This window comes from Eulemur rufifrons, chromosome 2 (assembly GCF_041146395.1).
Source record: "Eulemur rufifrons isolate Redbay chromosome 2, OSU_ERuf_1, whole genome shotgun sequence".
In the NCBI taxonomy this organism is placed as follows: domain Eukaryota; kingdom Metazoa; phylum Chordata; class Mammalia; order Primates; family Lemuridae; genus Eulemur; species Eulemur rufifrons.
The window spans coordinates 83,527,002-83,554,447 of NC_090984.1; the positions used below are offsets into that span (position 1 = coordinate 83,527,002).

The 27,446-nt window shown below is 36.8% G+C and overlaps 1 protein-coding gene across 2 annotated transcripts; it reads right to left on the bottom strand.

Annotated features, from left to right (window-relative positions):
• Positions 1-5,215: 5,215 nt before the first annotated feature.
• GNPNAT1 (glucosamine-phosphate N-acetyltransferase 1) lies at positions 5,216-17,266 on the bottom strand. Of its 2 annotated transcripts, XM_069464924.1 has the most exons (7): positions 17,071-17,266; positions 16,605-16,767; positions 12,141-12,308; positions 11,386-11,448; positions 9,015-9,142; positions 8,053-8,114; positions 5,216-6,117 (listed from the first exon to the last, which is right to left on the bottom strand). In XM_069464924.1, exons 3-7 carry the CDS (start codon positions 12,292-12,294, stop codon positions 5,970-5,972), a joined length of 555 nt encoding a protein of 184 aa, XP_069321025.1. In that variant the 5' UTR covers positions 12,295-12,308; positions 16,605-16,767; positions 17,071-17,266; the 3' UTR covers positions 5,216-5,969. The 2 variants fall into 2 exon arrangements, with proteins under 2 accessions (XP_069321025.1, XP_069321024.1); XM_069464923.1 differs by lacking the exon at positions 16,605-16,767.
• Between the last annotated feature and the right edge of the window lie 10,180 nt (positions 17,267-27,446).

Sequence of the window (27,446 nt, forward strand, 5' to 3'; positions counted from 1 at the left end):
CACTTTACAAGTTTTATTATAAACCAAGAATTTTGGATTTGCAAAGAGGTATTATTGCAATAATGCACTTTTCATACTTGAAATTTATTTGTATGATATAAAGTTATTACTTTAAACAAAATGCAAGTTAGAGGGGATTTGTTTATAAAGTTTGGGTAATTTATAACAAGAATTTCCTAAGGTTTGCTAAAAATTCATTTTTTGTTCTATAACATTTTAAAAATAATTTTACAGTTCAGTTTTATGATGGAGCCTCTTACAGAAACATTAACAAAATGCAGGAATCTGCCACATTTCTTTTTTAGTGTTTGTTTTTTAAACTTCTTGACCCCTTAATGATCTTTAAATCATGACACTACCCAACTATCTCTAGTTTAACATGGTCTAATTACTGCTTCCTGTTACCTTCCTAATTTGTTTATTCTATAGAAAAAACCACCAAGTTTTAATGATAAAAGGAATGTGTTTTGCTTTTAAAACAAGAATAGTGATAGATTTTCAAGTGACTTTCCTTTTTGTTTTGTTTTGTTTTTGTTTTGTGGTAACAGCCAAATGTTGTATTTGTTCTTTTCAGTGTTGACCAGCTCTTTTTTCTTGTGTCCAAAATGGTTCTAAATAGAATATAATAGACCAATGTAGCACTAATTTTTTTCTAAATGAAGCCCAAAAAAGAAAAGTGCCTTGCATCATTTAAAAAAATAATAATAATCAAATCCTCATGATCTCTAAATTAGTATATAGAACAGTGAAAAGATCTTAATATTTTTCTGTAATTTCTTGTTAAACCATAAACTAGTTAACTGAAAGTATGAGGCTTGAAGAGACTTCAGTAAATTATTTGGAATATGGAACACATTTACTCCATTTTTTATTGTCTTCATGATTCTGTGAGATTGTTCCAGTTCAGACAGAAGCTTTTCTTTGAACATGCATAATTATTGGGGAAAGTGATTGTGGGAGACTCTAGTGTACTTTCAATTAGCATTTTAATCAGTTCTTTACAGTCAGTTAATCCAAACTTCCCCCATAATTTTCTTTAGCGAAGTCACTTTATGGATCTTTGGTTCTCCATGTTTTTATTTATATGTATAAAAATTGTTCTAAGAGAAACATTTTTGCTATTTTAAGTAAGATGTGAGGGAAGAGAAGAGTGTTTTAAACTTTTTATAGTTGATGACTTTAGAGTAGCACAAACAAAACTCCTTTGTATCTCACTTTTCTCAGTCCTCTCTTGAGGTGCTTTACTGATGGGAATGATTTCTATACATTCCCTTGGTCACCAAGAGGCACTATGCAAAGTAACCTATTACACCAAGTTACTTGCTTTGCATTCCTCCCTATGATGTAGTAATATAGTAAAAGCTTTTTTATCCAACATATGGGAGAGTGAAAATTAAAATTGCTGTTAATTAAGAGTTAATTACTGTTGACCCAGGTGGTATTCCTCTTCTGATTTCCCTTCCCTTCTCTTAGCACCCTGAAAACATTGTTAATCCCATTGTGGTCTGGTATTCTGTTGTGTGAATAGGTCATCTGGTGTACAGTGGTCTTGTGGAGTCAAGATTTGTATTGAGTGTTCAAAAATTCCAGTTGGTAAAGTTACCAGATAACACAGCTTTCCTGTATATAGATCACTATTGGATAGGTCAGCAAAGATCTTATAATCTAATAATCTGTGATGCTTCATTCAGCATAAACTCAGTTTAAAAGAACCATCCTAATAGTGAATTTAGGTTTTAAAAATGAGGCAGTTAAGATTTTTTTTGATAAGTTTCATAAACATATCTTCTAGTATGGTCAAAAATACATATTTGGTTATCAGTATTATTTTATAGCTGGTAATTTTCCACCTTTTCTAACCACTATAATATTTATGTTGTCACAAAAGTGCCTGCCCAGCACTGTTTATTAAAGATAGTCTCTCACAAACACTAGAAAAAAGGACTGTCATCATCTAGAATACAATATTAATGTGGACAAAACATGAGGTTTATTCTTTCATATAAGAACATTGCAGACTTGTTTTTTCTTGGATCTATGTTCAACTAGTTCTCCTGATAGCCTTTCCATTTCTGTGATTCCTTTATTTCCATTGATGTTTTGTGATAGATAACCATGATAAATTTAAGCAATCATGATTTATTTTCTCGAGTATTTGAATAATGTGAGTGACCACCCAATTTTAACATTAAATATGTAATCTGGGCACAGAAGTTAAAGTGGAATTACATCAAAACATAGGGAAACTGCATTACTGTCCTCTTTTGAAAGTATGAAACTTAAATATTGAAAATACTTAAACTGGAATGGCAGTGTTCTTACCTTCTTATTTGAGTTCATTGGTTCGTGTTAATTTGTTATCAATTAGATGTTTAAACAGCAGTTACCTTTGTTTTTTTGTATCTGCCCTATGTTGGAAGTGTTAAACAATGATAGCTTTTGCTCCCACCTCTCAACCACTTAACTTTTAGAGCAGAATATTCATTTTGGGAGGATTTTGTGCTTCATCTGAGTTTAGAAGTAATGTCAGAAAAATGTTAAGCATGTCCTTTTTAAGAAAATATAAGGTTTCTAATTGTCTTATTACCGTGGTAATTCAAGTGAATTAGAAGTATTTAACTGAACTCTTGAATTATAAAGTTGAGATGTATATATCAGGATCTCAACTTGATGTAAAGTAAATGAGCAGTTACCTGGCGGATTTTTTTTTTTAAATAACTGGTTTAATCCATAATCCCATAACAAACATAGCTTCACTTCAGTATTTACTTTTTTGTCCATCCAACAATGGTCCAATAAGGAAATGATAGGAAATAGCTGAGAATTACTAAAAGATTTTTGTTTCTAGAGTCTTTGAATGCTGGATTTTTTTGTTGTTTTGTTTTTTTTTCCCATCTGTGGCAGCTAAAAAAAAAAAAAATCACTCAATATTCAGGTTTACATGTTAGCTCTCTCTCATAGGGAGTTGCCATACCTCACAGTTCAAAGTGTATTCTATAGATCAGTAACATTATACTGACATGTAATTGCAATTTACTATGCAGCAAAAATGATTCAAGATGAAAAATAACTATAGTGTCTATTTACCTTTGTATAGGCAATTGCTTAAGTTACTCTGCTTTTAACATTTGTACTTGGATAAAATGCTTATGTATGTATAGGAATGTCACAGTGCAAGATGCTGCTAGCCCAGGCACAAAGTATTAAAATTATTTTGTGAAGATTGGTGGTTGTATTAAAACTGTTGTGCCATTATACCTCAAAAAGATTGAAAAGCTCTTTCATACTGCTTATGCCTCAGAACTTCTTTACTTAGATTGTTAACCTTCCAGATAAAAGTAACCCAATTTTACTCCCACAGGTTAAGAAGGGTGAGTAAACACTGGATATTGAAAAGTACTTAAGAGTATTCTCCAAAGCCCTTTGGTCACACAGACACAGAAAATTATGGTCAATAGTCCATGAAAGCCTCAAATTCCAGCTCAAGTATTTTTAAGGATTAGTTGAGCAAGTTGTAGTTGGAGGTGAGAGAATTCTGAAGGAAAGAGTAGGTCATCCATAGAACAGCTTCCATCCAGCCCATTAACAAAATACTTCTTGCTTTTACAGTACCATTTTCCCCCCTCAGCCTACCTATAATCAGTGCTTCATCAAATAACGCTAAGGTTTCATCACAACTACATCATTATTTTAGGTACCACTAAAGGGCAAAATGTTGCTAACGAAACTATGACAAGGCATTGATCATAAAATGCATCCAGGTTTCAGAGATGTTATTGTGCATCTTACGGTCAATGAAGTACAAATACACAAAACATGGGACACAAAAAAAAAAAAATCACAACTGCCACTTCACTATCCTTTTCATTAGCAAAGAATGCTCAAAAATGTGGTGAATATACTTCATGTATTAAGTGTTTTATACAGCATTTTTTCATGCTGAGGTTTACTCACAATAGGGCTTAGGAAATCATAAATATACTCTTATTAAACTAAAGCTAAATACAGATCACTATTGTCTTCGATGACACAATTTTTATTTACTAAACCCTACCTATAACAATTTCCTTCTGGCGGATTTAAGAGAAGACCTTAAGAACATTATTTAAAGGGATTTATTGAATACCAACCTTATAGACAATTCTACTTCAAACTGTTCAGCAGTAAGAAATGTAATAGAGCATTTAATTTTGCCTTTTACTAGGTTTTTTTTTTTAAGAGACAGGGTCTCCTTTGTCACCAAGGGTGGAATGCAGTGACATGATCACAGCTCACTGTAACCCCAAAATCCTGGGCTCACAGAATCCTCCTGTTTTAGCCTCCCGAGTAGCTAGCACTACAGGTGTGTACTACCACGCCCAGCTAATTTTTAAGTTGTTTTTGTAGAGACAGGTTCTTGCTATGTTGCCCAGGCTGGTCTGGAACTCCTGTCCTCAAGTGATCCTCCTGCCTCAGCCTCCGCACGGGGATTACAGGTTATGAGCCACTGGGCCTGGCCCCAGGCCTGTTTTTTAACATGGATTTTTTATTAGCAAAATTTACCTAAGAAACTACTGTCTGCCAATGTTGTAAGGCTCCTGAAAAGACATAACTAGCTTTGTTGCTTTCAGTGGAGAGAGATCAGTTCATCTGCACAGGTCATAAGCAGATTCGTGCACTATTGGTAAAGGATTTTCGATTGTTTTGGAAAGCCAGCTTTACTTTAGCTGACTGCATGGAGAGAAATCTAAAATCCAGTTGTGGTGGTGTGAGTCCAAGCGATGCTAAACACATGGTCTTTACTTTCTAAGTTTACTTTACACAGAATACAAAACTCAAATTTTATGAACCATGACTTAATAGTTCAACAGAAAATTCAAGAAAAGCACAGAGAGGATTCTAACAAAAGACTATTCATCACATGAACAGGTTTATTGTAACATGGAATGGAAAAGATTAGAACTTAAAGTGTGATTCTTCAACTTTAAAAATAATTAAAATAAATAAAATCAAAACAGGATAATGACCAGAATAATAGTACCATTATGATCACATTAAAAAGAAAAGCTTCCATCATCATTTTAAGAATGTGAAAAATACAGTATGATACACTTTTAAACACTGTATTCCACTCAATTTTATAATATTCCATTTTCATAAAGATATTACTCAGAAGACAGGCTTCAGGTACTTATGAAAGAGAAATGAGAGTAGAAATACATATGTCGAGATTTACTAATTCACTATTAAAAAGTACCTTAGATGTCCCATTATAATTGCTCTTAGGTATTTTTAATGGTAATTATATTTCACAGAGAAGACAGGTAGTACTTTATCTACCTAGAACTATGTAAACATTCAGAAAAACATTTCAATTATTTTACTATGAATCTTGTCACATTTTATAAGTTATTTTCATTTCTTCTTCTCACGAGGTTGTTTGCCCAAGTTAGGATCAACAAATACTGGACTGTACTATATTCAGGTGTAATAACTAATTTATCTATTAGTGGGAATATATAACTATTATGTGGGAAATGATATGCCCCTAAGTGTATTTAGATCTGTTTCTTTGAAACAAAAATATTTAATTTTATGCATGTTATAAGAAACAGCCTTATTCAACATATACTTTTTTAAACAAGCAGTACAAATAGCAGACATATAACTCTTTACTACCCATACTCTTTGACTACCAAGAAATGAAGCCAGAATTTAGAAAAATACAATGCAAGAAAAGATTCAAGTTAAAAATATATTCCTTTGGTTAAAAATCATCCCCTTTATAATAATCATTTGTAATCTAAACTCACAGAATGTCCCACTAGCCCAAGTAATCTTCTAAATGTCATACTTGCAGTATTACAATGTTTTCTTCAGTCCGGTATTTATGGAGGTCACTGGGTTGCAGCAACAGAATATTTTAACTCTAGGAAAAGGATAGCCTTGTAGCATTAGCGCCTTTGACAGTTTTCTTTCTTAAAATATTTTTACTTTAGAAACCTCCGACACATGTAGTTTTCTTCAGATACTGTATATCCAAACTTTTTATAGAAACCAACATTTTGTGGTAGACATTCAAGAGTAATCTTATAACAGTTCAGTTTCTTGCTTAGCAAAGTAAGGGTTGATAATAGCCTGAAATTTTAAAAAGGGGAGGGTGGGAAGACAACATATATTAATAAAAATGGATTTTATAACTATGAATTCATGTCTTAAAACTTCAGTTTTTTTTTAACAATCGGTTTAGATTATGGCCTTTCCCACTGCATTCATTTAAATATTCAAATTGTAACTGATAATCATTTAAATCCCCAAAGCACTTTTATTTGGTTTCAAATATATTTTAGTAATCTCTAGCATTTTATTAAATAGGATAAATACTAAACTCACCCCAAACCCTCTTTAAAACTAAATTTTAAGATTCATGTTAACACTAAGATTCATGTAACACTACTACATTCGTATTAACACAACCTTTAAAAAAATATTGCCAGGCTGGGCACGGTGGCTCACGCTTGTAATCCTAGCACTCTGGAAGGCCAAGGCCAGAAGATGGCTTGAGGTCAGGAGTTTGAGACCAGCCTGAGCAAGAGTGAGACAGCGTCTCTACTAAAAATAGAAAAAAATTAGCTGGGTGTGGTGGTGTGTGCCTGTAGTCCCAGCTACTGGGGAGGCTGAGGCAGAAAGATCACTTGAGCCCAGGAGTTTGAGGTTGCTATATGAGTTAGGCTGATGCCATGGCACTCTAATCCAGGTGACAGAGCAAGACCCTGTCTCAATTAATTTAATTAAAAATATTGCCAAAATTATTTTGTGAAAGGTCTTTATCCTAAATCTATTTAAACTACTTAGGAGCAGTCAACATTCCCACATAAAATGGATACATAATACCTTTTTTTTTATTTTTAAAGCTACTTTAATATTTGTGAAAGTATCAGATTAACTCAAGATTGGTCTATTAATATGAAGTGGAAACAAAGCAAAAAAGTATACATCTTTACTAATCCCTAAAGAATCCAAGCCCAGTATAAAGATGTGGTTCTAACTGCCTTAGAGTATAAAAACTATGAAAGTTCTACAAAAATTTGAAGGATTTTCTCATGTTTGAATAGACTGAAAAATGTCATTTTGGAAATACAAGATATTGATTGAAGTTACAAAATTATAAAAGGTATGACGAAGTTAAATGGACTAGAATACCAAAAATTAGTCTGTTGTATGTGATAATATATTCCAAATTACCTAGGGTAGTGTCTAGTACATAGCAGGTGCTTAATATTTATTGAGTGAATTCCTTAAACCTCAGAAGAGATAATACTAAAAAGCAGTAATAGGCCGAGTGTGGTGGCTCACACCTGTAATCCCAGCACTCTGGGAGGCCGAGGCGGGTGGATCATTTGAGCCCAGGAGTTCGAGACCAGCCTGAGCAAGAGCGAGACCCTGTCTCTACTAAGAATAGAAATTATATGGACAACTACAAATATATATAGAAAAAATTAGCCGGGCATGGTGGCACATGCCTGTAGTCCCTGCTACTCAGGAGGCTGAGGCAAGAGGATTGCTTGAGCCCAGAGAGTTTGAGGTGTGTGAGTTGTGAGCTAGGCTGACGCTATGGCACTCTAGCCTGAGCAACAGAGTGAGACAATAAGCTTTTACATTTAAAGATAATAGGCAATAAGCTTTTACATTTAAAGAGTTAGAGAAATGTATAGAGGCTTATACAGTGAAGCCTGTTTCAGTATACATTTCTAAACAAGACCACAGACTATTCTGTAATAGTTGAGTATTTCCTTTGTTTTTAAATATGACAGAAATTGAGGCAAATCACCTGACTAGCCCAAAAGTTTGTTTCCTACTAGTGTAAGAATACTACTAGACATTACTATCTAGAAAGGAGTATGGTTCCAATTATCATTATTTATTCATTAAATTCAGTCTAAGTTATAGAGTGAGAATGGGTTCCAAATTAATGAAACCCAAAAAGAACCTCAAACAGGAAAACTTTTTAAAACAAGTTATCTTGGTAAGAAATATAATTTATCCAGGGTTACCTTGTTTCTGCCTACTTACAGTTTGCCAAGCTGCTTTCCTCTGCATTCATCACTAACGACAACATCTTCTACTCTTCCTCTCTGAAAATATTTACAAGGTTTAAAGGACTAAGCATCTAGTTTTAGTTTTAGCTAAAACAAGGGATTTCATAAGAATTTATTGATTAAAAAGAAATAAGTATGTTTTTTGTAACCTTGAACTTCACAAAAACCAAAAGGCAAAAAAACAAAACCACCTTTTTACTCATTAGAGGAACTAGTATAACGAATCAACTTGTGGCCTGATCTTGTTTTGGTTATGTCCCCAACCTCCCCACCCCATTGATTTAAAGCAAATGCCAAAATCCACATCACCAAAATGTAATCTTGTCATGAATATAGTACATCTCTCATTCTGCTCCTTCTTTCATGCCAAGTTATTTCAGACATCCAAATAAAATTTATTAATTTCTAGTACAGAAACCCCACCAAAATCAATAAGCCTTACAGAACACATTCCAAGTGTTCCTATCTTGTTCTTATTGGTTGACCTAAGGGGTTTTGTTGTTTACTATTCCATGTGAGTTCTTGAGGGGTGAAAGGGTGCTACAAGCATTAGAAGTATCACAATTGCAACAGAACATGGTATTCTGAACCATTTTACTACTTGAAAGTGGCTAAAAATTTGTGCTAATGCAGTACATTCAAAGTATTGTTTTTGAAAAAATAACATTGGGGATTCTATACATTACTGCTACATTGCATGATACCACATGGTTTCTCAAATCTAACACCTTACAGAACAATTTTAGCAAACAATTCATACTATTAATACATTTTCTTCCTGAAAGCTCTCAGAACACACTGGGAAAAATGCCTATTACTAAAGGATTTCTAAGAAGCAATGAAAAGCAGTGAGAAAATAGATTTGTCTAATGCAAAATCAGTTTTGCCAGAAAACACCTGTCCATTTTACTCGTAAGAGTAAATGTGAGTACATACCTTAGCACAGGAATGGATAAATTTATGTTCTATTATCAGAGTTGCCGTAGCAACAATCTGTCCTAGAGTCACATCTTCTACAACTGTAACATAGTAATCCCCAGATTTCTTCATATGCTCAAAAGATTCTGTGGAAATTGGAAAACAAAAGTGTTACCTAGTGAACGTTCAACTTTATTAGGTACTAGAAAAATATTAGGATTAACTGACTTAATTATTGAATATTTAAAGTTATTTTACCATAATTACTTTCCATTTTTAAAGAAAATACTACATTACTAAAAAGGACTGAAATATCAGCAATCGGTATCAATTAGAATATAGTCCATACATTTAAAATACCTGCTAGCAAAGTAAAGACTAATACAGTGATTTCAGATGAACAGCACTTATCAGTAAATTGTAGATGTTGCCATTTCTATGACGAATGACTGAAAACTCCAATTTCTCTATTATTAAATAGATTTCTTTAAACTTTACACTCAACAAACATTCAAATAAAACAAAAACTTGGCAAATTTTAACAAGAGCATGTTTACATGGCACCATTCTGTAATTTCTAGTCTTTTGGTATAGTTTTCAGTCTTCCCTTTGTGATAGCAAGTGTTTCATGATTACATGGCTTGCTCTTTAGAAACAATCACCGTTTTTGTTTGCTTTGAAAGTCCATTGCAAGGGAGGTGAAAATTTTTTTCCAAAGTCACATAGCAAATAGGAGCAAAGATACTTTCCCCTTAAATTGATTTTGAATACTTATAGTGCTGAAATAACATGGTTTCTCATCTAATCTGATACGCATAATGGAGGAATTCAGGAATAAAAACTGAGCTGAATAGTCTCTCATTTCCAGAGTGTCATTCTAGATAAGTAGAAAGAAGAAATAAGTTCAATGAAGGAAAATAATGTGAATCAGGGAATGTGGTCTTCATTCTCAGGAGGGTCAGGGTGCTAAACAAAACTACCTATGAAAGGAAATGAAGAATTACAGAAAACAAGAAAAGGCAGTGTTAGAGCGCTGAATGGAGTTAGGAAGGTTTCAGTCCTTTCCTTACCAATAACTACTTGTGATCTTGGGTAAGTCACTGGATCTCTCTGGATTCCCATTTTCTCATTCATACGTCTACAAAAGGGGGGTTGGACTAACACAAAGATACCTGCTAACCTTAAAATTTATAATGAACCAAAAATTTAAAATATATATTCTTACATTTTTGATTTTGTGATGAAATTTCTGTGAATAAACTAGCGCTATCCACATGAAAGGAAATACAGGCAGTCCCTGGGTTAAAGATAAAATATGTTGTATGTAACTCAGATTCCTAATGAACAGCACATGTAAGGTAGTAATAGTAATAACAAAACCATAATGGCTCAGTTAGTACTGTAATAAGACTAATACCCGTATACTGTAATAATAAGTTACAGAAATGATTGTGCTCTTTAATTCAAACAACACAAAAACAAACTCATACAAAAAGTTTAGATGGGAGATAGGAGGAATTTCAAAAAAGAATATTAAAGGTTAACACCTAATGTTGCATCAATGCTAGGCTAATAGGATTGTTACACTTATTTTGATCTTCTAACCAAATCAGTAATAATCTTTCTACTTCAATACTTAATCCACTATGCTGCTTAGTAATAACTGCTGCTTTCATTGGGGCACTGCCTTTCACATGTTCCATTTATAATTGTTCTGATAGCTGAGCAATTAAGGCCTAATGCTTTCCCAATGAATGATGGCATCTGGCCTTTCTCTGAATCCTTAATTACTTTTACTTCCGTTTCCATTGTAATCACCTTTCTCTTCGATGCAGGCTTACCTGGACTTGCAGTGGACTGGAAGCATGGTCGTAAGGGTAAACACAGACTCACAAAATTGAATAAAAAATTAAGATAAAAGTGATGCTATGTGTAAGGCACACTATAAACAATGAGACTGAGCCACTAGTGTACAGATGCTGTGCCAACAAACCGTGTATGCCATGTGGATTTGTTTACATGGGCAGAAGAAACTATTATAGTTCCTAAATTGTTAATTAATTAAAAATTATCCTTATGTGGAGCCTGTTCATAAGAACAGAACGCTGTAAGTTGGGTCATCCATAGCCTGGGGACTGCCTGTACTACAATAAAGACAAAAAAATCTATAGAGCTGCCACCTAGGTCCTATGCTATAGTAGTTATCTAAAGTAGTCAGGTGTTTTGCCAAACAAGGTTATCACTACATTTGGATTCTAGAACAACTCAGCCACATTAAACATTTAAATAAGAAAAGAGCTAATCTGTTATTTGAATAACTTCCACAAAAACACAAGCACTTCTTGTTTCCCCCTTTTTTTTCATTCAGGAAAGAGGCTATAGTACTTACTCATAAATTGTTCAGGGTTGACAACTCCCGTCTCTGTCAGCTGACCCAGTACCTTAAAAAAACCTAGTTTGAGAAACAAATTTCAAGTCACGAGAAGAGCAAAAGGAAGACAGAATATGAACAGAAGCACTATGCTAAGCTGGTGGGATTCTGGGCAGTTATTTTTAAAGAACTTTCCATAATCATCTTTTTAAATTATTATTAAAAAAGGTTAAACTAAAACCTGCTCTTTCTATAATCACTACATATAACAAAGAATAATAGGTTTTGCCAGTGCTTTTCCCTGCCTAAGATTTGTGGAAAAGTGCTGACCTTAATATACAATATTTACAGAACCAGCGCATGCATTTTTCAGTGTACTTTGCATTAAATTCAATGCAAAGGATGCCAAATTTTCCCAAATATGTGATTTGGTTTTACTTTTTAAGTTTCTCACTATGACCAAATGTATTACTTGTGAAATAAAGTATAAATAACATTGTTGAGGATACAATTTTTATGAGAAGCCTTTTTGGCTTAATTAGGAAGGAGTGGTTTTTATATTTAAGTCATTTTAAATATTTACAGTAATATTTGGTCTTAGCATGGCATATACACATTGGAATTGAGTGTCCTGGTCACTTTAAAAATTAAGTACAAAAAAGTCCAAAAGTTAAATATTTTTTTAAAATTAGCATCATAATGTTTATGGAAAAAATGGAAGGCTAGCTCACAATAGTTCTAGTCAAGATTGGTAAAGTAAAGTGAGACCATACCTCTATTTAAGTCAGCAGTACAAAGTGGCCTCAAAACCAAGCCTTCTCCAGGATGGGTTGGGGAAATGGCTGGAGAAAACGTAGCTGTATTCTGACTCCAGTCCACTTCTTTGAGCAGACTCGGGTCAAACATAGGAGTTTCATCAGGTTTCATCTTTCTGGTAAGATCTAAAATAAAATTTGAAATGTTAAGGCATTTTAATTAGGAAAATTATTACGATTTGTGAGAAAGTTAATTTCTTAACTATGCAATCAGAAGCATTCTTTAACAGATATAAAAGATATTTTACTTTATCCTGAGTCTAACGTCAAATGCCACTACAGATTGTGACTAAATGAAATTAATAAGTTTTAAACTTTTTTTATTTTTATTTATATTTTTTGAGATAGAGTCTCATTCTGTTGCCCAGGCTAGAGTGCAGTGGTGTCACTGTAACTCACTGCAACCTCAAACTCCTGGGCTCAAGCGATCCTCCCACCTCAGTCTGGTGGGACTACAGGCACACACCACCACGCCTAGCTAATTTTTGTAGAGACGGGGTCTGTTGCTCAGGTTGGTCTTGAACTTCTGGCCTCAAGTGATCCTCTGGCCTCAGCCTCCCAGAGTGCTAGGATTACACGCATGAGCCACCGTGCCCAGTCCTGAAGGTAATTTTATATACTACAGGGTGTCCCAAAAGTCTCCAAAAGAAAAATTTTGTAAAATTTTGTAATCAATATCTTGTAAAGTTACATTTAGCTACAATTTCCCATTTTTCCTACATATGGCAACTTTTGGGACACCCTATATTTTAAATAATTTTGTTGATGAAACAAAGTCTGTACATAAGGTCTGGTACGGAATTTTCGACTTGTGACATTTTATTAGCACTCAAAAAAAGTTTCAAATTTTGGAGCATTTCAGATTTTCAGAGTAGGGATGCTCAACCTGTATTAGACCGTAAGCAGCCTCCAGCTTTCATTTCTATTCTTATACCCAGTTAAAGAAACTATATTTTAATGACAGAACAACTTGCCCCATAACCTAACTCCCAATTGGTCCCACTTTAATATGCTTTAGGGTAAACATTCTTAACTTTTCCTTAAAGGTAGATTAAATTTCTGCCTGTGTAATCTTATGTAACTACATAAGTAATGCTGTAATATAGTATAAGCTTTGGGAAGGTAGTGTGGTGTAGTAATAGAAGTTTACACTTGTTTGGTGCTTATTATGTGCCAGGCACTGTTCAAAGAGCTTTACTAATATATTCACTTCAATCCTACAGGGTAGGCGTGATTGTTATCTCCATTTTAACTGATGAGGAAATGCAGGCACAGAGATGTTAAGTACCTTGCCCAAGGTCACAAAATTAGTGGAGCCCGGATGTAAACCTAGGCATGGAAAGAGCATGAGCTTTGGTGTCAGACCTGGTGTTCAAAGGTCAACCGTGTGATAAAGTAATTAAGCTCTTAGAATCTTGTTTCCTCGTTTGTAAAGTAGAAATGAAATTATTGGAAGGATGAAATGAACTACTGTATATAAGCAAGCACTTAACAGTGCCTGGCATACTGCAAGTACAAGATATATTCTAGTTAGCGATACATTTAAAATTCAAGTTTATAAGTTCTTGTTAATTTTTTTCACCTTTAAATTAATTCATGAATCAGGCACTGTGCTGGGTACAGGGACTACAAGAAGAACGGCAGGTTATCTTTTGTGTTTATGTTAAACCAAAAGTTAGCATTCTTGGATAGGAAAGAATAAAAACATAGTTTATTATGTAGAATACTGAGTTTTTTCCCCTCAAAAAGGATTCAGAGCAAATTGTGCTACAAAGCTCTATTCCTGCTTCTAAAAACATTAATGAAAGGATATAAATTGTGATGATTAATCATTCATATCAAATTTAACAAGTTTACCATCCATTCAAAACAGTTTTTTAATAGGTTAATTTTAATGCATGCATTTTAGTGTTAGTAATCTCATATGAAAGGTGGGTAATGACATTGTTTTTTCAGGTATGCAGATAAACAGGCTAAATATTTATGAATAAAGTAAAATGTATACATTTTAAATGCAGAAGCCAGAAAATATTAAAAATGTAAGTTCCTCAAAGCAGCATATTATTTAAGCATTTTGATCATGCTATTTAACATATAATTGTAAACACAAAGTTTAAGGAAAGCTCAAAAGGGAGTTTAGATGAACATTAACAAAATTTAAACTAGATTCCTTTTTCCTATAAAGATGCTTGAGTTTACAGAACGTAGTCTAGAAAACACACAAAATAGGGTTAATAATTTTCGTGAGAGAGGGGAGAGGTACACAGGAGAAGAATTAGGATTATGAAGCCTTTAACTAATGGATTTTAACCAGTAAATACTAAGATTTTCCTGTACTTTTCTTTAACCAGATGGCCTTATAACATCAATGATCATAAAAATTAATATTGGCTAGCATTTATTGAATATATTTGTTAACTCTTAAAAATACAATGAAAGGTGTATCATTATTTATTATGTATTATTTTACAGACAAGGAAGCAGGCATAATAACTTGCCCATGGTTACAATGTCAGTTAGGAACAGAGTTAGGATTCAAAATGAAGCAACAGGGCCAGCTTCACAGGAACTGGACCTGTGCAGTTGGACAGGACCTGGTACTTAGTTTAATACTCTGCTGCCACTGCTTTGAAATTATTAATAATTTTTTAACAAAGAGCCCTGCACGTTAATCTGGATTACCACAAATTATGTAGCCAGTCCTGCTAGCCAGTATGACTCTGTGCTCTTAACTGAAGATGCACTGAAGATAACACTAGTGTGGATAAATTCCCTACTTTATTGGGGTATAAGGGTTAAAAATTTAGTCAAGAGCAGCATTTGGAGCCTATATTTGGAAAACGGGAATTTCACAGTAGCCAAAATGCATTAAACAAAGCATTCTGAAGAGAAATAAGACTCTTATTAACCAGGCAATCAGAAATTAATATCAAAATTTTTATAAACTATTTTGCAAAACAGAGCCACATTTAAGACTCACTTTATCTCATTCTGTCCTCAAATAGTAAAATTCTGCTGGTGCCAAACTAACATGCCAGGCAAGATAAAAGCAAGATGTGAGTGGATACAAAATTCCAAAGACTTTCAGTAAAGAACCAAATAAGTAATTGTTTGGCTTACAAAAGAAATATTTTAGCATCTTAAGGTGCCTCGGATATTACAAAACTAGGAAATGTCCGCAAATAAAATGCACAGTTGTTTTAAGCTCAATCTCATCATTGGGGTCTTCTTTTTAGTTTTTAGATTAACTTTAAAAGTTTTTAGATTAACTTTAAAAAGTAAACTCTAACCCTCCTTAATATTCCTCAAGAAGCTTTTCTGTTCAACTGCTAAATTAACATGCAATTAGAGGGTTCATATATGCCTAACCCTAGCCCAATAAATGCCTAGTGAATGAATAACAAATTTTATAAGACCCACCTGTAAGTCACATTTCAGAAAATCTAGACAAAAAAAGATTCCCAAACTGCCATATAAGTGTTACCACAAGAACCATACACCAAACTCATTTTTACTAGTTACCTCATGAGATTTTCACTCGATTGAGTATTTTTTAGACACAATTCTCCCAGCCTCTTTATCAAATTCAAATACAAATGGGGAGAAGCTGTTGCTAGAAGCAAGCAATTGAGAGCAACAAGTAATAGACACTGGAGATAAAGATTTAAAAGTCCTTATACAAATTTAAAAAAACATAATCTAAGGCCAAATCTAAACTGCCTTACGTATGTCTCAAGAGCTTCTCAGGCATCCTACTTCAGTACATGGCGACTGGGGGAGGTGGGAACTCCTGCTATTTGAAACATTAGGGTTCCTTTATACACATTTCAATAATAATTTGACTACATTTTGAAGCTAAAGAACATTTCCTTCATCAATGGTTTTAACAGGCCTGGCCACATTTATTAAGTTATGCGATTCCACGAGTTTTCAAAAGTATTTTCTGGTAGTTTACCTGATCTCTACAATCTGAGCATTATTCCCAGTGTGGCAATGAGGAAGCTGGAGCACATGGAACTTCCAAGACGTGCCCCAAGGTAACACAGCAAATGAGTGAAGTGGGAGTAGAATCCTCTTACGCCGTTTTCCCATCTTGAGCCCTAGATGACTATACTCAATAGGTGCCACTCTTGACATCATCGTACCAGACAGGTAGCTCTGTATCCCCCATTCAGCGAATCCTGCCTAAATAAATCTAAATATCTTGAAATTCACTCTACGATTCGTTCGTGAGTGATTATCCTAACAAAATGAATCCCATAATCGCCCGTTCAATTTCGTATGAAATTTTTTAAAGAGTTTGGCTTACATAAAACAGCTCTTAAAACAGAAATCAGAGTACAGTACTCGGTGTTTCTAGGGGTAGAAGCCCAGGGAAAAGAGACAAAGGATGTCCCTCCATACCCCGGGGAAAGCCCCGACCTAGCCGGTGTGGAAGGTGCTCTGCGGAGCAGCAGCGTGTCCTCAGCGGCTCCCGACCACCGTGGGATGCGCCCCGGAAAGGCAGGCCCGAGGCATTCGTGCCCCTTCACAAGGGATGGCTGCAGAGACCGCGAGCAACTGTCTCCATCTCCCACGCCGAAGCCTGGTGAGCGAAGAGTTAGTTTCGATCCCAATCCCTGCTCCTGCCTCGCCAGGCCAAGAGCCCCGCACGGCAGGACCGCCGGCCGTCATCCTTAACCTCTGCTCCAAGCGCCGAGTCCGTTCAACTTGCTCGGAACCGCGCTCTGCACCCCCATGTGCACCCGGCTGGAGAAGGTGAATGCCCGCCTTCTCCAACAGCACCCCCGGGGGCCTAGCCCGCCTCGCTCGCGGCAGCCGAAACACCTGTTTGATAAACCTGAAGGCAGGCCCACCGCGGACCCCAGGACACCCGGCCCCTCCTCACCCGCGGAGGCCCCGCAGTCGGCGCTCCTCGCCAGGCGCGTCGGACTCTCCCCCACCGGTGTGCACGGCACCGGATCCGGATCCGGCTTCAGCGCCAGCCCCACCTCCTCCTCCACCTTCAGCGCCACAGTGGGGAACCGCGGCCCAGACGTGGCAGCTCCGACGCCTTCCAACCCGCCCCTGCCGGCTCACGCCGGGCGCCGCTTGCGGCTGGGGGCGGAGGCCGAGGCCGAGGCCGAGGCCGAGGCCGAGGCGGAGGCGCACCCGCCCGCGCCCGAGAGCGAGGGGCGGGGCCTGAGGCGGTGTCCGCGCGCGGAGCGGGGCGGGGCTCGGGACCAGCCCCCTCCCTCCTCCTGCGCTCGCCCTGCCCCCGCCCTGCACTCGGGCTGCCCCTGCCCTGCGCCGCCTGCTGCGTCCCCGCGGCCTTTCTCACGGCGTTGCTGTCTCAGTTTGTCTGGCGTTGAATCTGCCTAGGAGTTGGCCGAGCAGCGTAAGTGGTGACCAGAGTGGGCCTCTGATTCTCAGTAACCGCAGGCTCGGCCGCTAGACCTCTTCGTTTGTCCTTTGTTGCCCTTTCCCTCACGATTCTATCCATTAATTAGGACTTCGGCTACTCACGGCAGCTCAGAGCTCCTCATCCCCAGGTCTCTGAATCACAGTTCCTGCCTTCAGGAAACTATGAGTTGGAGCCACTGCATTCAACTCCTTCGGGACTATTGTTTGATTTCTCCTTCCCTCCCCTCGAATCCTTTTTGGGTGAATGTGGGGTTAGGACAGTGGTTCTCAGCGGCAGCGATTTTGCCTCCCAAGAGATATTGGCAATTTTTGGGAGCATTTTCTACCTCACATCTGGGGGAGAGGTGTTGCTGGAGTCTCCAGATGGTAGAGCTCACAGGTGGGTAGAGGCTGGGAATGTTGCTAAATGTCGTACAATGTGCAGGACAGCGCCCCAAGACAGTTAACTGGCCTGAAACGTCAGTACGGTTGAGGTTGAGAAACCCTGGGTTAGGAGAAGAAAAGTAACTTTTCTCTCAGGTCCATTTCAAAGTGTCTTACCTAAGTAGCACTTGTACCCATTTTATGGATTAGGAAACAGAAGTTCAGAGTTGTTAAGTAATTTACAGAAGTCTACTAGCCCCCCTTCCTTGCCTCGTACCATAATATGCAATTCATTGAAATTGCAAAGCATTTTATTCTTAAACAATAATGTTCACAGAATTAACACCATAGATCATCTACGAGAAATTATATTTTCTGCTCATTTGTGAGATTTAAATTTCAGTTATCTCCTTTACTGATTTATGCATTCTCACAACTTCAAACATCAACGAGCTGATGGCATCCACATCTCTGTATATATCCCTGTTTTTACCCCCGTACACACAAAAGAATATATAAGGCATAAGCTGGGCTTAGTGGCACACACCTGTATTCCCAGCTACTGAGGAGGCTGAAATGGGAGAATGGCTTGAGCCCAAGAGTTCAAATCCAGCCTGTGCAACATAGCGAGACTCCCATCTCTTAAATAAAAAAATATGCATATATATATAAGGCATAAATAAAAATAAACACTCATGGACACATGACTAATCTTAGACATGTAGCCTTGTTTTTCTTATCAGACTTCTGGTCAAATGTTTTCAATGAGATTCTCCTGTGCAACAGAATCCTGTACATCTTACAAATCAGCAAAGAATGAAACAAAATTGCTATAGTTTGGAAATTTGACCCTGCAAACCTCATGTTGAAATCTGATCCCCAGTATTAGAGGTGGGGGCCTAATGGAAGGTGTTAGGGTCATGGGAATGGATCCCTCATGAATGGCTTGGTGCAATCCTCAAGGTAATGAGTGAGTTCTCACTCTATTAGTTCCCATGATAACTGGTTGTTAAAAAGAGCATGGCATCTTGCCCCTCCCTCTCTTGCTTCCTCTTTCTCCTTGTGATCTGCATGTGCCAGTTCCCCTTCGCCTTCCACCATGAGTGGAAGCTTCCTGAAACCCTCATCAAAAGCAGCTGTTGGCACCATGCTTCTTGTATGGCCTGCAGAACCATGAGCCAAATAAACCTCTTTATCAATTACCCAGCCTTGGGTATCCCTTTATAACAACACAAATGGACTAAAACAATAATCAATTATAAAATTGCAGAACACAGGAGTTCTAAGAGGTACCCCAAGAGATCTCTTGCATTACAGATATATTCCTCCTTATCCTCATTGGGCCATAGGACCCCAGTTTCTCTTTATGGACAGTCCAATCACTTTGACCAGTATAGTCAACCCCCTTCTTTACCTGTTGGTTTACTTGGCAATGAGGAGCTGAAAGTAACCAGAAGACAGTCTCAATTTATGGTTTAATTGGTATGTTTTCTGGTCGTTATTTATTTTGGGGGTTCTAATAAGAAATGCTACATCAATAATATTCTTGATGGCTCAGATAAGATTATTATGTGGAAAAACATGGATATCAATGATTGAGTTGAGAAATGATTCAAGAATGTTGGACTGAATGAGAAGTTTAAGAATAGCTTAACTAATTTCATGGTCTCTTCTTAATGTTAGTACAAGTATTAAATATTAGAATTAAATGAAACAAATATAACAATCCGGTCATGTGCAGTGGCTCACACCTGTAATCCTTGCACTCTGGGAGGCCAAGACAGAGGATCGCTTGAGCTCCGGAGTTGGAGACCAGCCTGAGCAAGTGCAAGACCTGCCCCTACTAAAAAAATAGAAAAATTAGCCGGGCAAGGTGGCACACACCTGTAGTCGCAACAACCCGGGAGGCTGAGGCAGGAGGATCTCTTGAGCACACGAGTTTGAGGTTGCAGTGAGCTATGATGGTGCCACTGCAATAGAGTGAGACTCTGTCTCTAAATAAATAAATAAAACAATCCATGTCTAATTAAGTATAAAAGAGCTCTTTTGCTGGGTATTAAAAGTTCTAAGTGATAGGAAAGCATGTATTATGGTTTTAAATTGGCCACATGATTTCTTTCTTAGTGGTATATGAACTAATGGTGTGTCATACAATGGATGTGTCTAAGATTTGATGAAATATGGTATGTACCTTAAAGTAATAATTCTCTGCTATAGTTTGAATACTCCCATCAAAGCTAATGTTGACATTTAATTGCCAACAGTAACAGTATTAGGAAGTGGGGTCTCTAAGAGATGATTAATGCTATTATCATGGGAGTGGGTTCCTGATTAAAAGGATGAGTTCAGCCCCTCCCTCTCTGGCACTCTCTTGCACTGCTTCTTGCACTGCTTCTCTCCCTGTGATGCTTTCAGCCATGGATGACCCTCACCAGATACCAGTGCCATGCTCTTGGACTTCCCAGCCTCCAGAACTGTGAGCCAAATAAACTTCTTTTTATTATAAATTACTCAGTCTTGAATATTCTGTAATAGATGGAGAAAATAGACTAAGACATTCTTTAAACATGTTCATAAATGATTTCATTTGATCTTCGATGAATACTGTGATATAAGGTGGGTTCTATTATTTTCATAAGGCAAATGAAACTCAGATAATTTTCCTCTTGTTGTGGTTGAGGATGTGGGTTGTTTTATAGACATTTGAACTTAAGAACTTAATAAAATAGTTCAGCAATTTGTTTTCTACAATGTTAGTGACAAATTTAAAGCATTTTCAGTCTTGAGTAGATCATGTTACATAATGACAGTGTTTTGAAAATGTGATATTAGAAATGAAAGATGGGATTTAAGCATAGGAATATTTATGTATGGATCTAGGGATGACAGAGGACAGAAATTCCTGGAAAGGCAGCAAAAGATTAAACCTGGGAAAAATCTCAGAGTTAGTCAAAGTGCTCTTATCGTATTTATTATCACATTATGGATTCAGGTTCTATTGTTTAGTCCTTCAAAGATGGATTTATTTTCTTCTAGATACTGTGCCTTCAAATTATATAGCCGCCAGTAGCTACTGCTTGGTAGTCAGGTTCTTGCTTCCAAGGAAAAGAAACCAGCTCTGGAAGGATTTGTAATTAGTTTACAGAATCAATAGGAAGACTGGAAAACCAGTCTTAGAAAATGGTAGAGGCCAAGAGAGTATAGGCAGCCAGGGACCCAGCCAAGGTCATGCTCTGAGAATAGCTTGTTTAGATTGCTGGCGCAGAATACTCACCATCACAGATGCTCCTTGACTTACAACAGGGTTACATCCTGATAGACTCATCATAAGTCGAAAATGCATTTAATTCTGGGAATAGAGCAGACAGCCCTTGACTTAGTTTCCTCATCTCAGTATAATAGTACTGGCTTACATGGTTTTGTAAGGGTTTAATAAAATATTTGAAGTGTTCAGCATAGTTTCTGACATATAGTTCATGCTTGATAAATGCTAGTTTGTATACAGGTATTTATATATAGTCAGGATAGGCTAGAGGCTAAATTAACTTACAATAACAAACAACCTCAAAAATCTCAGTAGCTTAACACAACAAAAGTTGATTTCTTGCTAGCTGCATGTCTTACACACATTGGCAAAGAAGTTTCTCCATGCAGTCATTCAGGGACCCAGGGTGATGGAGGTTCCATCCTGTTGTGGTCAACTCTGAAATACACGACAACTTTAGTTACCATAGCAATGAAAAGAGACTAGAAAATCACACATGGACTTTTTGCTGCCTTAGCCCATGATTGACATATTTTATTTCTATTCAATTTATTGGCCATAATTAGTAACCATTACCCTGCCTAACTATAAGTAAGCAGGTAAGTATGGAGTGCAGAATATTCGGTGAGTGCTGTCAGCTCTGTCATCATCCACTCTTTTTTTTCCCAGCATGGTATAATAGTGTCCAAATAGTGTTGCGATTTTTCAGTTTCTTAATATTATCATGGACATGTCCCCATACCAATATGTATTCATTTACTCATTGACTATTAAGCCCTTCTAGGTTTCAGGCATTGTTCTACGTACTGGGGTATGTCAATGAAGAAAACATTTGATAATCCTTGCCCTCATGTAGTTTATTAAATTGTAAACAGATCAGAAATCAAATATTTTAAAAATTATAATATGTTAGAAGGTGATAAAAGTTATGGTGAAAAACAAGAAAGGGAAAAGGTAGAAGGAGTGTTGAGGTGCAGTTTTAAATAGAACAGTCACAGAAGGCCTCTCTGAGGTGTCATTAGAGTTAAATTCCAAAAACTGTGAGGAAGTAAGTCTTGTGAATATCTCTAGAGAAGGAGCATTCCAAAAAAATAAAACTATTACTGTGGGGTGGTGATGCATGAAGATGCATTTTTACTGTGTTTCTGTGTCTGAAATTTTTCATGAAAAAAATTTTAAAAATAGCCCTGCTAAAACTCTCATAGAGCTTTTATATCTGCATTTTGGAAAAGAAAAATCATGTTAAAAAATTTAATAGATATTCTCAATTCTATTTAAAAAAGATTTTACCAGTCCATCTCCTCAGAGACAATGTTTTATTTGTTTCCCACACCATCACTAACTCTGGCTCCTGAAACTACTGTTTTTTACCGCATAATTATTTTGCATACACTCATCTTACTAATATCTTTCCAATTCTTTGCTAAATTCCTAATCATGTCTTATCTTTTTTTATCCTCCTCTTTCTATCATTTTCTTTTCTCTTCCCCATTCCTTCCCTTCCCTTTCCTTGGCAGTCCCTTGGCAGGTCTTTGACACACCTCCTGTCAAGAGGTGGGCTCTCTGTCCCCTAGCTTTGGTTCTGGTGGGGGGATTACTTGCACTGTATTCTATAGGTCAGAGCTCTGACCAATACAATGCAGTGGAATTAATGTTGAGCCCATTTCTAAAATCAGTTACATTGCACTGGAAGTTATGTTGAGCCCATTTCTAAGCCCAGACCTTAAGAGACTGGCAGGCCCTTGATACTTCTTTGACACAACTTCTGTCAAGAGGTGGAAGTGGAAGTGAGTTGAGCCTCTTTCTAAGCTCTGACCAATAGAATACAATGGAAAAAATGTTGAGGCCATTTCTACTCCCAGTTGCATTACAGTGGAAGGAATGTTGAGCCCATTTTAAGCTTAGATCTTAAGAGACTGGCCATCGCTTGATAGTTCTTTGACACACATTCTGTCAAGAGGTGGGCTCTCTGTCCCCTACGTTTGAATCTGGTGGGGAGATTACTTCCACTGTATTCTACTGGGCAGAAGAACTTTGGTAGAGAATACATAATAGAACTGTATTATATTGGTCACAGCTGCTCTGGCCGGCCTTCCCCTCCCCTCCCCTCCCCTCGCCTCTCTTCCCCTCCCTTCCCCTCCCCTCCCCTTCCCTCCCCTCGCCTCTCTTCCCCTCCCCTCCTTTGCTCTGCTCCCCTGCCTTCCCTTCATTTCCCTTCCCTTTCCTTCCCCACCCCCATTACCCAGGCTGGAGTGCAGTGGTATAATCATTGCTTACTATGGCCTTGAACTCCTGAGCTCCAGTGATCCTTCTGCCTTAGCCTCCCAAGTAGCTAGAGCTACAAGTGTGTGCCCCCCAGCTAATTGCTCTATTTTTTGTAGAGACAAGGTCTCACTATATTGCCCAGGCTGGTCTCGAACTCCCAGCCTCATGCGATCCTCCCACCTCAGCCTCCCAAAGTGCTGGGATTATAGGCATGAGCCACCACACCTGGCTGTATCATTAAAGAGGCTGGACATACAATAAATTCTCTATAAAAAAACTGTAAATTGAGAAGTAAAACTTAGTGAAGACTTTATTAAGTATTATTATCATTCCCTAATAATTCTTATAGCATTTTGCTATGTTGAGAATGTAAAAGAAAAAAGCATAAGCTGCAAAAAATATTATATTCACAAGCAATTTAAAAGTTTTGAGCATTAAAGAGCAGGTTCAGAAATACTTTGGATATTTGGGAGGAGGGGAGGGGCAAAAACCTACCTAATGGGTACAATGAACATTTGGATGATGGGTACACATATAACCAGAACTCAAGCATTACAAAAGCAATCTGTGTAACCTAAAACATTCGTACCCCCTTAATATTTTGAAATAAAAAAAGAAAAATCATTTAAAAATTAGAAAAAAAATGCTTTGGATATTTTTTTCAAGGAATTAGATGCAAGGTACAATTGGAACAGAAAGCTTTCTTAGTCACATACTTATCATGATTCTTCCACTTAAAAATTTGTTCTTTCAGTTATTTACTTTCTGTTGCCATAGAAATAGGCTACATTGCATAAACATTTTGAGAAAACTCCATCCTTTTTTACTTAAAATGACCGAAAGTCTCAAAAATTAGATGATTGTGATTGAAGCAAAAAATGAAGTCAGCCTAGTTCAGCCCAAAGAGTTTGCTGGGCTCTCTGAATCTCACTCAACTACTGAGGTCACTCCCAGACTCCAGTGGGAGTGTCGCCGAAAGATCACTCACTTAGAACCACCCTACATTTAAGGGAAGTGGTGACAGGCTGGTCAGGCAGAAAGGAAGAACTCTTGTCACAGACAAATTTGTCAGTGTTAGTCACACAACAAGAACATAATGTTTAACAGAAAACGCATGACATTGCTGGGAAGCTATGTTGGAAGAACTGTGGCCAAAGAAAAGAGAATTACAAACATAAGGAGAATTGTACTTTCATGACATAGATAACTTGGAAGTCTGGTGTATAAAAAAGTTCTGTGTTTTGTTTTTAGTTTGGTTTCATAATTTAGTTTGCCCTAATTATAATCTATTCTATATAAGGCAGAATCTCTATTTTGAGAACAATGTTGTTACTTTAGAAAGGAAAGATTACTGCATTATGCTGGCATACAGTTGGAAATATTTTTAGGATTTGGAAAGATTAATTTTTCAGTATCAGATTGTCTAATCATAGACTTTATCTAATCATAAAACAGTTTTGTAATGGTGACCATACCTCGATGTCAAACACAGAAAACATATGGCATTGTCATAATTCAAAGGTCACCCACACTGCTTTGAGACCATAAACAGTAGTTTTAATCTCTGTACCTCAATTTTCTCATCTGAAAAATGGAAACACCAGAATGTTTTCCTTCTGTATTTTACTGGTATGTTTTGAGTATACCAAAATCCTGAGCCTAGTTGTTCTTCTAGGCAGAAACTTGAGCAAGAGGAAAAATAAAGAATAAAATTAGAACTACCCATGGTGGCCTCAAACAGACTATTCCCTGTGTTAATTGCTAATTCTCCAAGGGGGAATTCATTAGCTTTTTACCTTGAGGACTAGAGCTTTGCTTTACACTCCTCTATCATATCACAGATTCTCTGTTTAGTCATAATTCATTCATTCATTCTTGTAGTGAGTTGATCATTTGCCAAATATTAAAATCCTACTGTGTGCCAAACACTGTGCTGGGGACTAGCAATGCAAAGAGGAATAGATAACTCCAGCCGCCATGGAATTTATAATAAAGCAGGGGAGACCAACAGTGTACATGTATTTACAAATGCACTGAGTTTATGAAGAAGTAGTACAGGATGCTATGGGAGCCTTCAACAGGGGATTATGTAACCTGATTTAGGGGTCCGCAGGAGTGTTAGAGATATCCATGCCAAAACAAGAAAAAGGAGGAGGAGTTAGCTAAGCAACTCAGTTGGCTAAAAGGGGAAAATTGTTTAGGCAGAGGGAACAGCACTGAATTGATTTTGAAGTAGTACTGAAAGGAAAGCCAACACTGTACAGAGACAGGATCCAGATCTTGTAGACTTTCTAAAGGGTTTGGTCCTTATTCTGAGGGTAATGGGAAACTGTTGAAGTTTTTTATTTGTTTGCATTTTGATTTTTATGTTTAAGCAGGGAAGTGACATGATCACTGCATTTTTAAAAGATCATTCTGGGCACTACGTGCAGAATGGGGGAGGTGATGGCACACAAATACTGTAATATAGATGTGTGGAAACCAGTTAGGCCATTGGAGGAAGTGGATTAGGGAGTTGGCAGAGAAAAGGAGGAAAAATGTGGCCTGATTCAAGAGATGTGTAAGAGAGAGAATCAATAGGATCTGGTTGTGAGGGAAGGATGAATGAATCAAGAATGACTTCCAGATTTCTGGCTTAAGCTAATAGGTGGAGTCCATTTCCTTAAATAAGGAATACTCAAAAAGGAGGTTTGGGAAGGAGAATCATGAATCATAGTTGATCAGCACATAGCACACACAATAGGCCTGTTAGAGTACAAAAGTCTCAGAGTACAGATGACATATAGATATGCAAATACAGGTTCTCATAAAAATCATACTTATGGCTCGATCCCTAAATCTTGCTTTGTTTTTTTATGGTTTTTATTTCTTTTCAGTGTTTTCTTACAATCCTGAAATTCATGGGCTTTTCTGATCCTTCAGACCATGCCTTCAGTGTTGTACTGGTTTGAGCTTTAAATTGTTCTTGTTGAAGTCCCTGCTTTCCTATAGATTCTAAAACCATAACTTTTTGTTTTCTCTTATCCTTAGGCCTCTCACTTAAGATCTGATTTCATCTGAAGATCATCTCAACAGCCTGACCTTTCTTTATTCCTTATACTGTTTATTTTCTCTGTTGGATTCTAATATACTCAGTCACTTTCTACCCTCCAGCCACTAATCTTCCCTGTGGTGTATCAATTTCCAAAACTAAATATAAAACAAGAAAACTATTTTGCTATTAGCTATTATTGCTAATGTTTTGGAGGACACCTGTTTCACAGTGATGAAACGGAGTTGAACTGAATTCTATACATGTTTTAAAGTCTTCATAAAAGATATAGCTAAAAACAAGAATATGGAAAAGTTGAAAATAGAGTGGGAAAGGGAATAGCAGGTAAATACTCAACCAAAGAAAGCTAGAGTAGATCTATTAATATCAGAAAAAAGTGAGATTTTTAGGACAAAAAAACATTACTAAAGTTAAAGAGGGTCACTAGATATGACAAAAGGATCAAATTGTCAGGAACAATAAGGAATTAGAGACAAATCCCACAATCACAATGAGAGATTTTAACACCTACTTCTTACTGATAGCTCAAGCAGACAATAAATAAATAAAATCAACAAGGATAGAGAAAATTTGACTAAAACAATACACTTGATTCAATGGAAACATACAGGGCACGCCATCTAAAAACTGGAGAATACACATTGTTTTAAGTGAAATGTTTGTGAAAATATTTGTGATCATATATTGGGCCATAAAGGTAGTCTCAATACATTTCAAAAGAATGATATTATACATATTGCATTATTTGATCACAATGGGAAGTAAGAAATACATACTGAAAAGATAATTATAATAGTTTGTATGTTTGGAGATTAAGAAACATGCTCATGAATCAATTAGAAAATGGTAGAAATTTGAAAATATTTAAGCTGAATGATAAAAGTATTATGTGTTAAACAGTGATGGGGATTGCTAT

Coding starts and splice junctions, on each gene's coding strand:
- GNPNAT1 (XM_069464923.1), bottom strand. CDS start 12,294: ATGAAACCTGATGAAACTCCTATGTTTGACCCGAGTCTGCTCAAAGAA. Junction 9,143..11,385: donor CAACCCTGAACAATTTATGA/GTAAGTACTATA, acceptor CAATTTCCACAG/AATCTTTTGAGCATATGAAG. Junction 8,115..9,014: donor TTATCCATTCCTGTGCTAAG/GTATGTACTCAC, acceptor AAATATTTTCAG/AGAGGAAGAGTAGAAGATGT.